The sequence below is a fragment of the Mus caroli genome, unplaced genomic scaffold (assembly GCF_978045245.1).
Source record: "Mus caroli unplaced genomic scaffold, Mus_caroli_1 scaffold_18, whole genome shotgun sequence".
NCBI lineage: Eukaryota > Metazoa > Chordata > Mammalia > Rodentia > Muridae > Mus > Mus caroli.
This window is the reverse complement of record NW_028227273.1, coordinates 56,068,825-56,090,275: the sequence shown is the minus strand read 5'-3', so window position 1 is coordinate 56,090,275 and position 21,451 is coordinate 56,068,825. Positions and strand designations below refer to the sequence as shown.

The 21,451-nt window shown below is 39.2% G+C and overlaps 1 protein-coding gene across 2 annotated transcripts; it reads left to right on the top strand.

The window, feature by feature from the left end:
• The first annotated feature begins 7,824 nt into the window (after positions 1-7,824).
• Positions 7,825-8,817, top strand: LOC110284166 (olfactory receptor 10C1-like). 2 transcript variants are annotated; one of them, XM_029471595.1, is made up of 2 exons: positions 7,852-8,191; positions 8,612-8,817. In XM_029471595.1, exons 1-2 carry the CDS (start codon positions 7,852-7,854, stop codon positions 8,815-8,817), a joined length of 546 nt encoding a protein of 181 aa, XP_029327455.1. The 2 variants fall into 2 exon arrangements, with proteins under 2 accessions (XP_021005513.1, XP_029327455.1); XM_021149854.1 differs by having other exon boundaries at positions 7,825-8,817.
• Positions 8,818-21,451: the final 12,634 nt, after the last annotated feature.

Genomic DNA, 21,451 nt, shown 5'->3' with positions numbered 1-21,451 from the left:
ATAGCTGTTAGATATGCTCCTGTTGCTCCTGGGTTTCTTAAGTGAAAAATTATGCTGGTGAGTTTTATATCAATTTGACACAAGCTAGAGTTATTTAGGAACAGGGTTCCTCCTTTGAGAAAATAGGTCGAACAGATTAACTGTGGTCAAACTATTTATTTTCTTGATTAATTGATGTGGGAAGACCCATTACTTTATGGATGGTATCACCTCTTGACTAGTGGTCCTGGGTCCAGACAGAGCAAACTATGATTGAATAAGCCAGTAAGCAGCAGTCTTCCATGACATTCTGCATCAATTCTTATTTCAAAATTCTTGTTTTGACTTCATTCCCTGAATTATCTGGATGATGTACTAACTAAAAATTGTAAGATGAAATAAACCTCCTGTTTTCTAAGTTGCTGATGGTACAGTTGTTTGATTTTAGCAATAAGAGCCTAACTAAGACAAAGAAATTAAGCCACGCAACAAACTGGATAGCCATGATGTCAAAACTGGATGCTGCAACACTAGCGCCCTAGGAAGCCACCAAAAAAAAAAAAAACAAAACAAAACAAAAACAACAAAAAAGAAAACAAAAACAAGCAAACAAACAAAAAACCCTAGTTAGTGTTGAATACAATATCAACTCCAGAAGGGACTCTCTCAGCCTTGGTTGCCTCAAACAATTTCAGCCAGACCTTCCCATTAAAAGACTTGATGAGGTTCTCCAGTTTTGTTGAGTATAGCCTTTGGTAGAAGGATCTGATGGTGTTTTGGATGTCTTCAGGATCTGTTGTTATGTCTCCTTTTTCATTTCTGATTTTGTTAATTAGGATGCTTTCCCTGTGCCCTCTAGTGAGTCTGGCTAAGGGTTTATCTATCTTGTTGATTTTCTCAAAGAACCAGCTCCTTGATTGGTTGATTCTTTGAATAGTTTTTCTTGTTTCCACTTGGTTGATTTCACCCCTGAGTTTGATTATTTCCTGCCGTCTACTCCTCTTGGGTGAATTTGCTTCCTTTTGTTCTAGTGCTTTTAGGTGTGTTGTCAAGCTGCTAATGTGTGCTCTCTCTAGTTTCCTTTTGGAGGCACTCAGAGCTATGAGTTTTCCTCTTAGAAATGCTTTCATTGCGAGGATGTGGAGAAAGAGGAACACTCCTCCATTGTTGGTGGGATTGCAAGCTTGTACAACCACTCTGGAAATCAGTCTGGCGGTTCCTCAGAAAATTGGACATAGTACTACCGGAGGATCCAGCAATACCTCTCCTGGGCATATATCCAGAAGATGTCCCAACCGGTAAGAAGGACACATGCTCCACTATGTTCATAGCAGCCCTATTTATAATAGCCAGAAGCTGGAAAGAACCCAGATGTCCCTCAACAGAGGAATGGATACAGAAATTATGGTACATTTACACAATGGAGTACTACTCAGCTATTAAAAAGAATGAATTTATGAAATTCCTAGCCAAATGGATGGACCTGGAGGGCATCATCTTGAGTGAAGTAACACAATCACAAAAGAACTCACACAATATGTATTCATTGATAAGTGGCTATTAGCCCAAAACTTAGGATACCCAAGATATAAGATACAATTTGATAAACGCATGAAACTCAAGAAGAATGAAGACCAAAGTGTGGACACTGTGCCCCTTCTTAGAATTGGGAACAAAACACCCAGGGAAGGAGTTACAGAGACAAAGTTCGTAGCTGTGATGAAAGGATGGACCATTTAGAGACTGCTGTATCCAGGGATCCGTCCCATAATCAGCTTCTAAACGCTGACACCATTGCATACACTAGCAAGATTTTGCTGAAAGGACCCAAATATAGCTGTCTCTTGTGAGACGATGCAGGGGCCTAGCAAACACAGGAGTGGATGTTCACAGTCAGCTATTGGATGTATCACAGGGCTCCCAATGGAGAAGCTAGAGAAAGTACCCAAGGAGCTAAAGGGATCTGCAACCCTATTGTTGGAACAACATGATGTACTAACCAGAACCCTGGAGCTCTTGTCTCTAGCTGCATATGTATCGAAAGATGGCCTAGTTGGCCATCAATGGAAAGAGAGGCCCATTGGACTTGCAAACTTTATATGCCCCAATATAGGGGAATGCCAGGGCCAAAAGAATGGGAATGGGTGGGTAGGGAAGTGGGGGGCGCTATGGGGGACTTTTGGGATAGTATTGGAAATGTAATTGAGGAAAATATGTAATAAAAATATTAAAAAAAAGAACTCAGAACAACAATAAGAGGGGCTTTTTTCTTTCAGAAATAAAAAGGAAAGTACTTTTTTCTTTCACCAAAAAAAAAAAAAAAAAAAAAAAAAGACTTGATGAATTTCAGATACTACTTATTCTTCAGTATTCTCAATTCAGGCCACTGTGGTGAGCACTTCCCTGTGTGCCTAACAGAAGTCTCATAATTAATTCATGATTCATCAGTTCTTTTTATGCAAGGTTCATCTGAGAATTTTCTCTCAACAGTGCATTTGTGTGTTTGTAAAAATTAGTGAAAGTTGTGTGTTCACGAATTTAATTCTAGGAACTTTAAAGTTACTTCCTGATCTTTTCAATGATTGATTAGGCTCTCCAAAGTTTCCTGTTGGACTTCAAGTGTTTTTGTAATTTCTGTACTCTCCTTATTCTGATTTCTAGTTTGGTTATACTATTATATGAAAAGTAGAATAAATTAATTTTGTTCTTTTATGGTAATATTTCCCTTATGTCATAACATTCACAATGTCCTAGAAACAAATGATATCAAAACTGTTTCATGTAGAAACACAAGATCTGAATTTACCTAAAGTAGTTATGAAAGACTAAATCAGTGCTCATGAAATATAATCCTTGAAAAAAATGAATGTTTTCTATGTCTTCACCTAGGTTTGGCTGTTGTGCACCAGTGGTCTCAGAATGCTCAGAGCAATGAGGGATCAGGGTCTCTGGTGGTGGTGGGTATGATTGGTATAAAAATCCCAGGAGACTATATCAGAGGACAGTTTGTGAACTGAAATGGCAGGGCTAGTTTACATAGGTTCCGTAGGTCGAGGTAGGGGCAAGGGGAGGAAAAAAAAAAAAGGGAGAAAATGTACCTAATGTGAATGAAAACTTTACTCAGTTATCACTAAGAAGATAAGAATATAATATTAGCCGGGCGTGGTGGCACACGCCTTTAATCCCAGCACTCGGGAGTTAGAGGCAGGCGAATTTCTGAGTTCCAGTTCAGCCTGGTCCACGAAGTGAGTTCCAGGACAGCCAGGGATACACAGAGAAATCCTGTCTCAAAAAAAAAAAAAAAAAGACTATAAAAAAGACTATAGTATTCATCACCTTAACTTGAAACTCAGAGTGCCTAGGCATGAATAAGTGCTGTGGTTTACAGACTTATTTTCCAGGAGACCATATGTCAAATCTTTGTCATCAGTGTGGCAATTTTGATTTAGTAGAAAGATGATTAGCTTACTGTAGTACTTCATTGTAGATGGAATGATTCAGATTTTTATGATAGCACTATTTCTCAGGGGAAAGGGCTGTTGCAGAATTCAGCACCTCTGCACAGAGCTATTGTCCTATCCATAAGGACTCTCAGGAGGGCAATGAGAAGCCTCCTGAAAATCACTAGTGAGAAGAGATTGTGAGCCTCCTGGGAAGAGTAAAAGAAAAAGGACTTAGAAGACAGAAAATTTTTAGTATAATATAAGCTCATTGTTTTCCAGGAAAGGAAAAAAAATGCATATACTGAGAATAGTGAAGTAAGTGTGCGTGTGTGTGTGTGTGTGTGTGTGTGTGTGTGTGTGTGTGTGTGTGTGTCTGTGTGTCTGTGTGTGATATTGCAGGTTGCCTTAAAGAACATGGTGCTTTCTCATGAGACACACAATTTCCTTGACATCAGGCATGGTTTCTGACTGTAACGAAAGCTTTTTAGTACAATGTTGAGATGAAGATGGGGATGGTGTGTGTTTCATGTAAGGAAAGGATGAACCCAGGAATTGATAATCAGAAGTAGAAACCACCTATCATATCTTCATATACCGTGATTTGAGGTAGGTGCCACATTTAATTTATTAAGAATAGGCCTGAGAAAAGTGAAGTATATAAAAGGACATCAAATACTCAAAACATTTTTCCATTCTTGGTATTCTAATTAATTAATTCTTTGAAGGCTGTTAAAGTTTACACAGACTCCAGTTCTCCTCTCAGAAATCAGATCTGTGTTGTGTTAATGACTTATTTCATAGTAAATTAGAATTCACTTTTTACTGTCCTACTCAGGTTACACGGTACATTGTAATCTAGTCAAGTGATTGTACAGTCTCTATTTTATTGAGGTAAAGTATCACTCAGATGTATAAATGTTACTAGGTGAATGATGTAAGGAAACTGGGAAGTCAGGGGTGAGCCTTCTGATAATCCTTTCCTGAACAATGTATACAAGTTGTGCATGCTGTTACAGAATTTTAGAAGTAGTCACCACATAGTAGTGAACATGAATACTTCCTGAAAGTTCCTTTTACCCACATGGCAGTCTTTTAGAAACAGTTTCTAACAATGTGTGGCAGCCATAAATATCAGAAAAGGCACTGAACCTACCGATGATCCTTTCTAACCTTTTGACACCAGGGGAAAACTGTGCGTTTTTTCCCACTGTACCATTCATAAAACAGAGCTCTTTAAAGTGGGGTCTAGGCTATGTGAGGTATCATAAAAAGCCAATACAGTAAGATTTCAAGGTCCTCTCATATCACACATAATCTCTTGCATATATAGAGTTGCCAAAAACACACCTTGTGGTATGAACCTTCAGATTCTTGCAAGGGCTTACTGCACATTTGACTATAATAACACTGAAGGTCTATGTATAAAATAGAACTGAGTAATGGTAGGAAACCAGTTCAAACAGCTCAACTAGAAAGATGCTGAGGACATGCAATGGTCACAAAGAAGTAGTGAATCAAAAATTAGGTCAAGAAAATGTAAGACATGAGAGGCAGATGGGATCCATACATCACAGTGTTCTGACACTAGTTTCTCAAGAATCTTGATACACTTTCTGAGAAAATCCTTCTTATGACACATATAGAAATGAAAATGTAAGATTCTGAGTCTTTAGCTGAGTTTCTGGAAATTTAACTTAGAGAGGCAAGACCACATTCTCGAGACCAATTAGAGAGCTACCCAAACAAATACAGAAACTACTAATGAAAGACAAGGTGCTGAAAAAATATTTCAAACTAAAAAATAGGCATTTCTGTGTTGGTTTTTTGGGGACATTGTTTATTTGGAGGTTTGTTTTGTTTTGTCTTAATATAGTACAGCAGACTGTATAAGTATAAAATGCATCACAACAGAATTGTCAGCATTTCAGCAAATTTTTATAAGAACAGAGTCTACTGAGAGGTCATAGTTGTCAAAGCTTTAAGTCAGTCCTCATATCTTTAGAATTTATTCCTGAATTCATGCATATCTAATCTAATATATCCAATAAGCTATTATATACAGCTATATCTCCCTAGGATAGAAAATTATGTATGCTTTTTTGTTTGTTTGTTTTCCACTATCCCTAACAGAAAAATAATCTTGTGGTCAATTACTGAATAGGAACAAAGATTATGGATTATGGTGTGAAACTCCTCAAATTAGATAGAGGGTACACAAACATAAATCTAAAGTGGCTTGGGTAGACATACACACATGTTCATGTCCTATGTAGCTGATAAGCTGATCAACTTGAGTGATTTGGGAAATTAACTTAATTGTCACTGCAGTAACCTCATGGGAAATACTTTTTTTTCCCCCTCAACCCTTTTTATAAGTGACCAAATGGAGAAGAAGAGTGCGTACAAATGCGTAACAACCCTGCATTGTTGTTTCTACTAATATTTTAACTCATACACCATCTCCCCTGATTCTACTCCATTGTGCTTCTCTGTATCCATGTTTCTGTATGAATATACAGGCACACATGTTTATGTGTCAAGCATATAGTTACATGTCATTTATGCGTTCATGAACATGGGTAGCATGTTTATATTAATTTGGAAACACTGAAGCCCACATTTGACTCGTTCATCAACCATGATCAGGTCTACTCACAGAACCTGTGATATTTTATTATGTCAAGAGAATAGAGGGAGGGTCTAACAGGCTGGTGATATCTCTTATTCCACCCTTGTCAGAAAAAAATATGGAGCATTCAGATTTTTGATAGGAAAACCCAAACTTCAGCAAAGACACATATACCCTACAAAAAAAAGAAAAGGATCACCTCATTTGAAGGGAAAAGTTATCAGACTGAGAGAAAAATAAGTCATCTGCATCTTCAAAATTTGAGGGGCATGAGACTGAACTTCAGAGGATACAATGGGCAAGGACAGATGGAATATCTAAGGGGACAGAGTAAGCTAAACACTGGAACTTCTTATTACAAGAGAACTTATGGACTGGTAAAGATGGTAAACATAATGATAAGAACATTGACGTCCATACTCAGGTCCATACTCAGTCTCTGTACAAGGCAACACTGTGAAAGAAATGAGTAGTCACCACCAGATGGCTAACGGATATTTTAGCAGTTATAGTGTGAAAAGCTTAGAGTGTAACAGTAGCCAGAAGAGATGTATGATATCCAGAAAACAGACAAGTTGTGCTGGGAATGACCAGTTTTTCATGTAAACAGCCAAGCGAGCACACAGCAGCTGCACTGTGAAAAAAATGAACAAAGAGAAATGAACTATACATACACTATATGTATAGAAATACAGGTAATTTGATGGGATAGCAATGTAAAGTCTGTCAAGATAGAAGGTTGGGAAGAAGTTTCTATCAAGCCAAGCACCATGGCTTTCTCCTAGATTTCAGGCATACAAAAGATTGAAGAATGGAAATTATGAATTTGAGGCTAGCCTGGACTACATGCCAAGATCCAATCACTTTTAGTCTTTTTTTCTTTATTCAACTTAATAGCCTGAATCATAGAATATCAGGAATAATATTGGAAAACAGAAATTTAATGTTCATGCAATGATACTCTCATTAAGGAAACATAATAAGAACTATTATGTTACACAAATCAGCTGCCCTGTGAGGTTTGTGGTATGAAGTGCTGGCCATTATTGTGTTTGGTTGACCCTGCATCTCTCCAATGTCTCAGCTTATTCATCTTAAGAAGCTTCTCTTATCTCACTACTTCCCAGATATCAATATGTACCTTACCTTTAAATATATGCATTACAGAAGTCATTTATTCATTGAATTGTTACGTTATTTTACTTACCTTTCACAAAAATATGAGTCTTACTTGAGGAAACAATAATTTTAATGCCTGGATCTAAATTCTGGCAAGAGCAATAAGAGTAATTTGGACCCAAAACACAAAGAGAATGGGTGAAGAGACTGTATCTGTGGCAACAGGAAAGCATAGAGATGAGTGGGTAGATCAGCTCTTCTGGGTAACATTGAGAACTAGTTAGTGAGAAAACTGGGTAAAAATAGAGCTATAGTTAACGTTGCTTTTCTTATTTTATGATAGCTTACTCAACACATGTAGCTGAATTCAGGCACATGGTAAGTCTTCTGCCTGAGCTTCATCAGTGCTGAGATTACAAGTATATACCATCTTCTGCAAATCCTTGTACACTTTATACAATGCTCAGTACACTTCAGAAAATCACCTGATGTAAACAGAGAAAGTATAAGCTATGATAATTGCTGAGGATGAATCACTTTCTCCAAGATTTGATTTTTTTTTTTTGACTGCAGAGAAGGATTCTGTCTCTGATGTAACTGATGCTCCTACTGTAATAAAAGGATAAATTTCTCTCATAGGCAAAAATGGTTCTAATGATTTGCTGTCCTTTCTTTCAGGAGATGAGTATCAACTGCTCTCTATGGCAGGAGAACAAGTTGTCTGTCAAACACTTTGCATTTGCCAAGTTCTCTGAGGTTCCTGGAGAATGCTTCCTCCTGTTTACCCTCATCCTCCTCATGTTCTTAGTATCAGTTACAGGAAATGCACTTATAACCCTTGCCATCTGCACCAGTCCAGTCCTACACACCCCTATGTACTTCTTTCTGGCCAACTTGTCTCTCCTGGAAATTGGCTACACTTGTTCTGTCATACCGAAGATGTTGCAGAACCTTGTAAGTGAGGTCCGAGGTATCTCTCGGGAAGGGTGTGCCACACAGATGTTTTTCTTTATATTCTTTGGTATAACTGAGTGTTGCCTACTGGCAGCTATGGCCTTTGACCGCTACATGGCCATATGCTCCCCACTCCATTACTCAACCCGAATGAGTCGTGAGGTATGTGCCCATTTGGCATTAGTTTCATGGGGAATGGGATGTATAGTAGGGTTGGGACAAACCAATTTTATTTTCTCCTTGAACTTCTGTGGACCCTGTGAGATAGATCACTTCTTCTGTGACCTTCCACCTGTCCTGGCACTTGCCTGTGGAGATACATCCCAAAATGAGGCTGCAATCTTTGTGGCAGTAGTTCTCTGCATATCTAGCCCATTTTTGTTGATCATTTATTCCTATGTCAGAATTCTGGTTGCAGTGCTGCTGATGCCTTCACCTGAGGGGCGCCATAAAGCTCTCTCCACCTGTTCCTCCCATCTACTTGTAGTCACACTGTTCTTTGGCTCAGGATCTATTACCTACTTGAGGCCCAAGTCTAGCCACTTACCAGGAATGGACAAACTCTTGGCCCTTTTCTACACAGCAGTAACATCCATGCTCAACCCCATCATCTATAGCTTAAGGAACAAGGAAGTGAAAGCAGCACTGAGAAAAACTCTGAGTCTGAAGAAATCTCTGGCAATAAATAGGTAACAGAACATTGCAGAGCTGCCGGCCAATGAAAATGTGCAATGAGCGAGATTAAAAAAAAATTAAAAAATGGTACTTTCTTCTCTTTTCCTTACATTGGAGTCTCTGCAATTTTGAAGGTACCTCTGTACTCAGCTGTATTTTCTAACAGCAAATTCTAAAATGAAATAAAATACTAATGAATCCAAGTAAAGAGTACAATGTGACAGATTTTCCATTATGTTTAATTCTCAGATGTCAATCTAAATGCCAATTTATATCTCAGAAGTCTTACAAATTCAAGACTTGGTGTCCCTATACTTTCTGGTCTTTATTCAGATATATCTCATATGACTGTTCCATAGTAACTATATAAACTATCTTATTTTAGTAATATTTGTATTTTTATTAAATAATGGCCCATATCACAACTCTCTGAATTCTTTGTGACCTATGTATACCAAAAAAATGAACAAATGCTACAATACACTGAACTGTTCAGATTTGACATTATTTGTTTTAAATTTTTAAATATAACATAAGAAATATTTTTAAGAGTTTCTATGGCAGTTCTTCAGACTTTTAATCTTTATTCTTCTTGTTATTATTTTATGTATTCACTTTATATTTTGCTCATAGACCCCGACTCAGTCACCCCTCCCACAACTTTTACCCCAATCCCATCTTTCCTTCTTCTCCGAGTTGGTTGTGTCCTCCATGGGAATTCCCAACACTGGCAGTTCAAGTATCTGTGAGGCAAGGGAAATATCCCAATGAGGTAAAAAAGGCATCCAAGCTATAAAAACACCCCAAATGCAGGCAACAGCTTTGGGGATAGCCCCTGTTCCTGTTGTTCAGGATACACATCAATACAAAGCAACACATCAGTTACATGTGTGCAGGGAGGTCTAGGTCCAGACCATATATGTTCTTTGGTTAGTGGTTCAGTCTCTGAGTACACCAAGGATCCAGGTTAGATGACTCTGTTGGTCTTGCTGGGGAGTTCCAATCTTCTTACAGGATGCAATCCTTGCTGTGATTTTCCATAGAAATTCCCAAGCTCAATCCACAGTTTGTCTGTGGGTGTCTGTATCTGTCTGAGTCAGCTGCTGGGTAAAGCCTCTCAGAAGACAGATATGTTAGACTCCTGTCTGCAAGCATAGCAGAGTATCATGAAGAGTGCCAAGGATTGGTGTTTGCCAATGTGATGAGTCTCAAATTGGGCTGGTTATTGGTTGGTCATTCATTCAGCCTCTGCTCTACCATTCCCATGACAACATTCCTTGAAGACAGGATAAATTTTTGGCCAAAATTTATATGGGTGGGTTGCTGGCCCTATGGCTCCACTGGGGTTCCTGCCCAGCTATAGAGCATGGCTCCTTCAGGTACCATATCCTCAACATAGTGAGTCATAATTAAGGACACTTCCATGGATTCTGTGGCACCTCCCTTATCCCAGTTTTCTGTCTCTTCCTGGAGAGGCCCCAACCTTCCTACCTCTTTTAGTTGTAGATTTCCATTCATACTCATGGCTATCTGGTCATGTCTCCTGTCCTTCCCTACACCTGACCTGGAACACACACACACACAGACACACACACACAGTGCTTCCCCACCTTATTCTTATCTCACCCAGTTTCTTCCCTCCATCTGCTTTTTATGACTACTTCTTAGTGAGATTCAAGCATCCTTGCTTGTGTCTTTCTTCTTGTTTACCTTCTTTACCCAGCTTGGTTGATTGTGTTCTTTCATGGGCCTTTAGCTTTCTGGATGGCTTTGGTTCCTGTATGTTCTTGTTGTAGTTGGTATTGGGAGGGGGTTTAGCCTCAATGGTCTTGATGTGGCAGGCCTCTGATGGGTATCCTTGTGTTGGATCAATCCACATATAGAGGTCTGTGTAGTTTAGTATCTGCAGGTGTGTATGGTTCAGTTGCTGCCAATCTGATGAATTTCAGCAGTTTGCAGGAGAATGGAGGTCTACCTCGGCTATCAGTCTGCTGTGGGCAGCATGGCATGTCCAGAGGACTCAAGGAAGGAAAGCTAACTTGTAGAATTCAGTGTGTCTGATGAAGGTAGGGGGAGAAGTGTACAAATAATGGAGGTTCCCCTGGGATAGCAGGCTGCTCAGGACAGCTCAGCTTGCTCCAGAGGATTCAGTAAGCCTGTATTAGGTTTGAAAATAATGTTTAAAATATTAATATTCAAGAATACATGGGTAACTCAGGACAGAAAACCAGGTAGGTTAAATGCAGATCATTGTGGGGGATATGGAAGTCAACCTTGTGAAGAAAAAAGTGGATTTGAGATGGAGGCACCACAGGCTCCTTCAACTCCTCGAAGAGTCCTGATCTGGTGTACACAACACTAGATCTAATATGGTCCCAGGAACAACAGTGAGAAAGCAAAAAGGAACCAAAGCCTGGATAGTGGCTGCTCCCCCTGTATTTCTGTTGTTGGTGGTGGTTTTTTAAAAAGATTTATTTATTATATTTATATGAGTACACTCTAGCTGTCTTCAGACACACCAGAAAAGGGCATCAGATTCTACTACAGATGTTTGTAAGCCACCATGTCGTTGCTGGGAATTGAATTCAAGATCTTTGGAAGAGTAGTCAGTGCTCCTAACCACTGAGAAATCTCTCTATTCCTATTCCCCTGACTTCATAGTAGTCTTATCCCACCTCGGATCCTTCTGAGTGACCTCATCAGGTAGACCTTTCATTGGGACATAGTGAAGGTGTAGCATGGTACAATTGACTGTGGATTTAGAGAATTTAGATCGTCTCAAACACTGTATATATTCAAGTATATTGCATAATAAATCCAGATATGCACATACTATTGGTTCCTGGAGCCGGTTTCTTGGGATTCATCATGCAATTCTGTCACCTCTCAACCCTATCCTTTGACTTGAAAATCAACACATCTACCTCCATTCCTCCAAGTTCAAAACCCCATCCTCATTTTTTTGTATCAGAACACATCCTGCAGTTACTGACAACCAACTCAAACAGATCATGTAGACCTCCAATCTTCCTTTTCCCAGCTCATTCCACCCAGCTTCCAACATCATCAGTAATTCTCTGGGATTCTGCAGGTTACTCCTGCCGGGGAAGAAGATACACTAATTGAGAATCTTCAAGGCTCTCTCATTTCCACCAAATCCAATTCTCCAGTCTCACTCCCATTTCTGTAGCAGATCACTTCCATTCTGACCCCATCTCCAGCACACCATGTAGATGATCTTCTTAATCTTCCTCCGTACTTACCTTCTTATCTTAGACCCAACTTCATCTGGATTTTTCTGGGACTATGCAAACCTAGACTGACTGTGATCCAAATAGGCCAGAGAAGCAGGGAGTTGAAGTTCAGATGTTCACACTCCTTCCTTGTCTACATAGCCAATCACCTATCTCACTCCCTGCTTGTGAGAACTAAAAAGGGGCCCAGGGGAAGAGGGGAAGGAAGGACCCTTGTCCCGCCAGAGGTCCACCTATGTTCTGGATAGGCAGATGTGGGAGGCCTGCCATATGCTTTCTACTCAGCCCCTTGTTGGGCATCCAAGGCTTTGACCTATTCTTCAGGGGGTGGACAAGGGGTAGAAAGAGAGAGAGAGAGAGAGAGAGAGAGAGAGAGAGAGAGAGAGAGAGAGAGAGAGAGTGAGAGAGAGAAGGCTAGAGTGAAAGAGAGTAAGAGTAAGAGAGGAGAGGAGAGAGGAGAGGAGAGGAGAGGAGAGGAGAGGAGAGGAGAGGAGAGGAGAGGAGAGGAGAGGAGAGGAGAGGAGAGGAGAGGAGAGGAGAGGAGAGGAGAGGACAAAGAGAAAAGAGAGAGGAATGAGGAGAGAAAACAAAGAGAGAGAGGAGGGAGAGGGTGATAGTGAGAAGTAAGAGAGAGGTGAGGAGGGGCCTAACAGCCCATTTTATGGTCTTTACTGTTGCTAGCTAACTGGAGAGGAATTTAGCCTGAAAATCAGAATCTTGGGAAATTGCCTATGTGACTTCTAGACATGATTCTCTTGTTGGGGCTGGGGGGGGGCAGTAACTTAGACTGGACCCAGAGTTCCAGGAGCATGAGGGAACACCAAAGGTGTCATACAGGTGGATTATCAAGATTCTAGGGTTCAGACCTCAACTCAACTGGAGACCAGCCTGTCTGTGCATAGCCCAATGCCCCACACCAGCTCTGTAGCAGACTACCTGTTTTGGTCTCTCCTCACTCTGTCACTGTTCCTAGGAGACTGGGCCTATCCAGGTAGAACAGCATGCTTTCTTCCTTTCTCGAGGGCCCTCTCCTTCCACCTAGCCTATACCCCTTCCTAAGTTTCAGGTCCAAAAACCTAGAAACTTATTTTACCTGAAACATGTAGTAGCCACACATATCAGACTCACAGGAGATTTTCTTACTTCGCAAAACACAGCCACCATACTGTCCTAAGGACCAAAGAGGGAAAAAGAAACCAAAGAACAAAGCATCCACCCAGCACAATCAAGACCAGATGTAAGCACCCACAATTACAATCTTTCATGGAATTACAAGTTATTGTAGAACACAATAAATAAAAGCCAAGACAATATGTTTCTACAGTCTAGCAACCGTAGTACAGAAGGCCTTGAGTATTTCAGTGTAGCTGAACCACAAGAAAAAGAATTAAAAATGGCCTTTATGAATAATATAGAGGTCCTTAAAGGGAAAATGAGTAAATCTCTTTTTAAAATCTGTGAAAATACACACAGAGGAAGAAAATGAGTAAAGTAGTTCAAGACCTGAAAGTGGACAGAGAGTCAATAAGGAAAATCTAAAATGAGGAAAATCTGGACATGAAAAAATTAGGAACTCAAAGAGGAAGTTCAGAGACAAGAATCACTAACAGAATACAAGCGATGGAAGAGAGAATCTCAGAAGGCATTGTTGAAGAAATGGACACCCCTTTTAAAGAAAATATTAAATCTAAAAACATTGAGGACAAAATATCCAGGAAATCTAGAGCATTGTGAAAGGAACAAATCTAAGAATAATAAAATTAGAGGAAGGTTGGGGGAGACTAGAACAGGAGGATTGCATGGAGAGAGGAGTGAAGAGAGAGATGAGGGAGAGAATATGGCAAAAGACGGCTACATTTGAGGGACATTTGAGACCCCATACATAGGCCTCTAAAACCTAATACAACAGTCGCTTCCAAAATGTATACATATATGATAGTTATCTAAAAATATCACCAAATAATTGGGGGGAAAGAGCCCAGAAGGCCATCTCTTGTCACCAAACAAAGCTTTCAGTAATGGGATTGGTTATGTCTACTTGAGTTGTTGGTTAAAGGTGTCCCATGGGAATCTCCAAATAACTGTGCCAGGACTATATGTTAATCTCCTCAAATGACAGCAAGGCCCATTTTCTGGAGACAATACATACACAGTTCACTTAACAAGAATGTGAGACGATGCTTACAATGAACCTTTACCCCTGTGTACTTGAGTCTTTGCTATAGGAAGGTTCTGTCTACACTACCAAAAGAGAAGCATAAACACTAAACCAGCCACAAGCTCATTGATCTATAATGCTATTCTATCTGCAAGATAAGCTAGAGCAATTGTGCTGGCTAATGTTATGTCAGCTTGACACACTTTAGAGTCATAAGTGAGAGAACCTCAGTTTCAACTGTGGAGACCATATCGAGAGCTTAGGCATGGGCCCCTGGTTGAGGGATGGTGCAACCCACCCATCTCCAAAATTTGAACCCAGAATTGCTCCCTTCTAAAGGAAATACAGGGATAAAGAGTGGAGGAGCAACTGAAGGAAAGGCCATCGAGACACTGTCCATTTAGGGAGATATCCTGTGCCTTGTACTACATTTTTTATTTAAAAACTCTGGAGAGTAAAAGTGTCTGTCATGCAGGATGATTCCTTTTCAACTCTTTTCTTTAACCCATCCACAACCACCTCAACTTTCCCTTCTTTACCTCCATCTGAATTTAATCCTATACCCCAGCATTCCTCCTCTTCTTTCATTTTATATGACCCTCTCATTATTTTAAATTGAGTTATGAAATGGCAGGCTTCCTTATGTTTTAAATGTTCTTATTTTTTTGGTGAACCATCCAACCCATTTTTTTAAGACTCCCCAACTCCTTCCTGCTTAATCTTTTCTATCCTTTTATCAACACTTACATGTAATGTACTATTCTCCTGCATTAACATGTTGTCACAAAAGAGACCCATTTCTCTTTTTCTGGCTTCCATGTGTGGTCCAAGTAAAATGCACAAGATACACTTTTCTTTCTTTCTTTTTTTTTTTTTTTTGCTAGAATCCACACATGTAAAAGAAATTACAGACTTTGTTAATCTATTTACCTGTTGCTTTCATGATATTATAGTTTTCTTTATAGGTGAATATTTCATTGTGTATTTTCCTATACATTCATTTGCTGATGGGCATCTAGGATGATTCTACTTTCCATTATAAATATAGCATTAAACAATATAGATGTATGAGTGTCTCTGTAGTAGGTTATAAAGTCCATCAATCATTTGCTCAGGAGAGTTACATCTAGGCCATATAGTAGTTCTATGTTTGTTATTTGAGGAAACTCCAAACTTGAAGTAGCCTCACTAGGCTATGCTCTCACCATCAGTGTATAAATGCTCCTATTTTGTCATATCCATGCCAAGTATCTGCTATTACTATAAGCAGGACAGGAAAGCAGATGTTCATCTGCCGTGACACTTTCAGACAAACAAGCTTTCATAGAAGTAGGCAAAAATGGCTCCCAACAGGGTAGGCTTTCTCACATGGCATAGATCTCAAGTTGGTCCTGTCATTGGTTGGCCATTTCCTCAATTTCTGCTCCATCCTTATCACTGTACATATGGTAGGCAAGAAAAATTTTGGGTTAAAGATTTTTGGGTGGGTAGGTAGCCCCATTCTTCTATTGGAAGTCTTTTCTAGTTACAAGAGGTGGCCATTTCAAGTTACATATTCTCTATTGCTAGTAGTCTTAGCTAGGGTCACCCTTATAGATTTCTGGGTGGGTGGTTCCATTAACCTAGGTTTCTAGTTTGTCTCAGAGATGCTTGCTTCAGCTCTCTTTCTCAGTTCTCTCTCCTTCCATCTTCCTCAGACTTCCTTCTGTTCTTTACCTATACCTTCTCCCACCCTGTTTCCTCTCTCCATCTATTTCCAACATCTATTCTAATCCCCCTTGTATTAGTTAGGGTTCTCTAGAGTCACAGAACTTATGAATATTCTCTATATAGTAAAGGAATTTATTGATGACTTACAGTCTGCAGTCCAATTCCCAAAAATGGTTCAGTAGTAGCTGTGAATGGAAGTCCAAGGATCTACCAGTTAAACAGTCACACACAACAAACAGACAATGGAGCAAGAACGAGACTCCCTTCTTCCAATGTCTTTATATTGTCTCCAGCAGAAGGTGTAGCCCAGATGACAGGTGTGTTCTACCACACCTTTAATCCCAGATGACCTTGAACTCAGAGATTTAATCTTCTAGAATCCATAGCCACTATGCCTTAAGATCTCCATACCAGGATCCAGATCAGAAACTTCTATCTCCCAGCCTCCAGATAAGGGTCACTGGTGAGCCTTCAAATTCTGGATTGTAGCTCATTCCAAATATAGTCAAGTTGACAACCAGGAAGAGCCACTACATCCCTTCTCAGTGATATTATAGTATCTTTCCATGTTAGTTGGCTTCTTTGAATGTGTGGATTATAGCATGGTTATCATGTTCTTTATGGTTAATTTCCTCTTGTAACTGAGGACATGTCACATTTGTTTTTCTGGATCTGTGTTACCCCATTGAAATGATCTTTTCTAGTTCTATCCATTTGCCTGCAATTTTAATGATGTCATTGTTTTTAATAGCTGAGTAAGATTCCATTGTGTATATGTACCACATTGTTCTTTATCCATTCATTGGTTGAGGAGCATCATGTGTATTGTCAGTTTTTGGCTATAATGAATCCACTATGAGCATAGCTGAGCAAGGGTCCTTGTTGTGTGGTGGAACATCTTTTGTGTAAATGATAGTTAATACTGAGGTAGAGTTATTCCTGAGAATTCTCCAAATTGACTTCCAAATTGGTTGTACAAGTTTTCACTTCAACCAACAATGGAGGATTGTTCCTATTGCTCCACATCCTCATCAGCATGTGAAGTCACCTGAGTTTTTGTTCTTGGCCATTCTTACAGGTATAAAATGAAATCTCATAGTCATTTTGATATGCATTTCTCTGATGAATAGGGATGTTGACCATTTCTTAACGTCCTTCTTAGTCATTAGAACATCTTTTGTTAAGAATTCTCTATTTAGACCTAAACCCCATTTTTTATTTATTAGGCATTTTCTTCATTTATATTTACAATGCTATCCCAAAAGTCCCCCATACCCTCCCCCTGCCATGCTACCCTACCCACCCACTCCCATTTCTTGGCCCTGACATTCCCTTGTACTGGGGCATGTAAAGTTTGAAAGGCCAATGGACCTCTCTTCGCAATGATGGCCGACTAGGCCATCTTCTGATACATATGCAGCTAGAGACACTAGCTCAGTGGGTACTGGTTAGTTCATACTGTTGTTCCACCTATAGGGTGGCAGACCCCTTTAGCTCCTTGGATACTTTCTCTAGCTCCTCCATTGGGGGTCCTGTGATCCATCCAATAGCTGACTGTGAGCATCCACTTCTGTGTTTGCTAAGCCCCGACACAGCTTCACAAGAGACAGCCATATTAGGGTCCTTTCAGCAAAATCTTGCTAGTGTATGCAATGGTGTCAGTTTTTGAAGGCTGATTATGGGATGGATCCCCAGGTATAGCACTCTCTAGATGATCCATCCTTTTATCTCAGGTCCTAATTTTGTGTCTGTAACTCCTTCCATGGGTGTTTTGTTCTAAGAAAGGGCAAAGTGTCCACACTTTGGTCTTCATTCTTCTTGAGTTTCATGTGTTTTGCAAATTGTATCTTGTATCTTGGGTATTCTAAGTTTCTGGGCTAATATTCACTTTTCAGTGAGTGCATATCATGTGAGTTCTTTTGTGATTGGGTTACCTCACTCAGGATGATGCCCTCCAGGGCCATCCATTTACCTAGGAATTTCATAAATTCATTCTTTTTAACAGATGAGTAGTACTCCATTCTGTAAATGTACCACATTTTTTGTATCCATTCCTCTGTTAAGGGGCATCTGGGTTCTTTCTAGCTTCTGGCTATTATAAATAAGGCTGCTATAAACATAGTGGAGCATGTGTCCTTGTTACCAGTTAGTTGGAACATCTTCAGGATATATGCCAGGGGAGGTATTGCAGGATCTTCTGGTAGTACTATGTCCAATTTTCTGAGGAACTACCAGACTGATTTCCAGAGTGGTTGTACAAGCTTGCAATCCCACCAACAATGGAGGAGTGTTCCTCTTTCTCCACATCCTCGCCAGCATCTGCTGTCACCTGAATTTTTGATCTTAGCCATTCTGACTGGTGTGAGGTGGAATCTCAAGGTTGTTTTGATTTGCATTTCCCTGATGATTAAGGATGCTGAACATTTTTTCAGGTGCTTCTCTGCCATTCGGTATTCCTCAGGTGAGAATTCTTTGTTTAGCTCTGAGCCCCATACTTTATTGGGGTTATTTGATTTTCTGGAGTCCAGATTCTTGAGTTCTTTATATATATTGGATATTAGTCCCTTATCTGATTTAGGATAGGTGAAGATCCTTTCCCAATCTGTTGGTGGCCTTTTTGTCTTATTGGCTATGTCTTTTGCCTTACAGAAACTTTGCAATTTTATGAGGTCCCATTTGTTGATTCTTGATATTACAATACAAGCCATTGCTGTTCTATTCAGGAACTTTTCCCATGTGCCCATATCTTCAAGGCTTTTCTTCAGTTTCTCCTCTATAAGTTTAACTGTCTCTGGTTTTATGTGGAGTTCCTTGATCCACTTAGATTTGACCTTAGTACAAGAACATAGGAATGGATCAATTTGCATTCTTCTAAATGATAACTACCAGTTGTGCTAGCAACATTTGTTGAAAATGCTGTCTTTTTTCCACTGGATGGTTTTAGCTCCCTTGTCGAAGATCAAGTGACCATAGGAGTGTTGGTTTATTTCTGGGTCTTTAATTCTATTCCACTGGTCTATTGTCTGTCACTATACCAGTACCATGCAGTTTTTATCACAATTGCTCTGTAGAACACCTTCAGGTCAGGCATGGTGATTCCACCAGAGGTTCTTTTATCCTTGAGAAGAGTTTTTGCTATCCTAGGTTTTTGGTTATTCCAGATGAATTTGCAAATTGCTCTTTCTAATTCGTTGAAGAATTGAGTTGGAATTTTAATGCGGATTGCATTGAATCTGTAGATTCCTTTTGGCAACATAGTCATTTTCACTATATTGATTCTGCTAATCCATGAGCATGGGAGATCTTTCCTTCTTCTGAGATCTTTAATTTCTTTCTTCAGAGTCTTGAAGTTCTTACCATACAGATCTTTCACTTCCTGAGAGTCACTCCAAGGTATTTTATATTATTTGTAATTATTGTGAAGGGTTTTCTTTCCCTAATTTCTTTCTCAGCCTGTTTATCCTTTGTGTAGAGAAAGGCCATTGACTTGTTTGTGTTAATTTTATACCCAGCTACTTCACTGCATCTGTTTATCAGGTTTAGGAGTTCTTTGTTGGAATATTTAGGATCACTTATATATACTATCATATCATCTGCAAAAAGTGATATTTTTATTTCTTCCTTTCCAATTTGTATCCCCTTGATCTTTTTTTTTTTTTTTTTTTTTTTTTTTTTTGTTGTTGTTGTTGTTGTTGAATTGCTCTGGCTAGGACATCATCAAATACTATGTTGAATAGGTAGGGAGAAAGTGGGCAGCCTTGTCTAGTTCCTGATTTTAGTGGGATTGCTTCCAGCTTCTCACCAGTTACTTTGATGTTGGCTACTGGTTTGCTGTAGATTGCTTGTATCATGTTTAGGTATGGGCCTTGAATTTCTGTTCTCTCCAAGACTTTTATCATGAATGGATGTTGGATTTTGTCAAATGCTTTCTCCACATCTAGCTAGATGATCATGTGGTTTTTTTGTTTTTTTTTTTAGTTTGTTTATATAATGGATTACGTTGATGGATTTCCATATATTAAACCATCTCTGCATCCCTGGAATGAAACCTACTTGGTCAGGATGGATGATTGTTTTGATGTGTTCTTGGATTCGGTTAGAAAAAATTTTATTGAGTATTTTTGCATCAATATTCATAAGTGAAACTGGTCTGAAGTTCTCTATCTTTGTTGGGTATTTCTGTGGTTTAGGTATCAGAATGCTTGTGACTTCATAAATGAATTTGGTAGAGTACTTTCTGCTTCTATTTTGTGGAATAGTTTTTGAAGAAGTGGTATTAGATCTTTGAGCGTCTGATAGAACTCTGCAGTAAACCCATCTGGTCCTGTTTTGTTTTGTTTTGTTTTGTTTTGTTTTGTTTGTTTGTTTGTTTTTTGGTTGGGAAACTATTAATGACTGGTTCTATTTCTTTAGAGGATATAGGACTGTTTAGATCATTAACCTGATCCTGATTTCACACTGGTACCTGGTATCTGTCTAGAAATTTTTCCATTTTATCCATGTTTTTCAGTTTTGTTGGGTATAGCCTTTTGTAGAAGTATCTTATGGTGTTTTGTAACTCTTCAGGATCTCTTGTTATCTCTCCCTTTTCATTTCTGATTTTGTTAATTAGGATGCTGTCCCTGTGCCCTCTAGTGAGTCTGGCTAAGGGTTTATCTATCTTGTTGATTTTCTCAAAGAACCAGCTCCTCCTTTGGTTGATTCTTTGAATAGTTCTTCTTGTTTCCACTTGGTTGATTTAGCCCCTGAGTTTGATTATTTCCTGCCTTCTACTCCTCTTGGGTGAATTTGCTTCCTTTTGTTCTGGAGCTTTTATAGTGTTGTCAAGCTGCTAGAGTGTGCTCTCTCTGGTTTCATTTTGGAGGCACTCAGAGCTATGAGTTTCCCTCTTAGAAATGCTTTCATTGTGTCCCATAAGTTTGGGTATGTTGTGGCTTCATTTTCATTAAACTCTAAAAAGTCTTTAATTTCTTTCTTTATTCCTTCCTTGACCAAGGTATCATTGAGAAGAGTGCTGTTTAGTTTCAACATGAATGTTGGCTTTCTATTATTTATGTTGTTATTGAAGATCAGCCTTAGTCCATGGTTTTGAGACCAATTATATGGTCAATTTTGGAGAAGGTAACATGAGGTGCTGAGAAGAAGCTATATCCTTTTGTTTTAGGGTAAAATGTTCTGTAAATATCTGTTAAATTGATTTGTTTCATAACTTCTGTTAGTTTCACTGTGCCCCTGTTTAGTTTATGTTTCCATGATCTGTCCATTGATGAAAGTGGTGTGTTGAAGTCTCCCACTATTAATGTGTGAGGTGCTATGTGTTCTTTGAGCTTTACAAATGCTTCTTTAATGAATGTAGCTGCCCTTACATTTGGAGCATAGATAATCAGAATTGATTGTTCCTCTTGGAAAATTTTACCTTTGATGTGTATGAAGTGCCCTTCCTTGTCTTTTTTGATAACTTTGGGTTGGAAGTAGATTTTATTCGATATTAGAATGGCTACTCAAGCTTGTTTCTTGGGACTATTTTCTT

Coding starts and splice junctions, on each gene's coding strand:
- LOC110284166 (XM_021149854.1), top strand. CDS start 7,825: ATGATTTGCTGTCCTTTCTTTCAGGAGATGAGTATCAACTGCTCTCTA.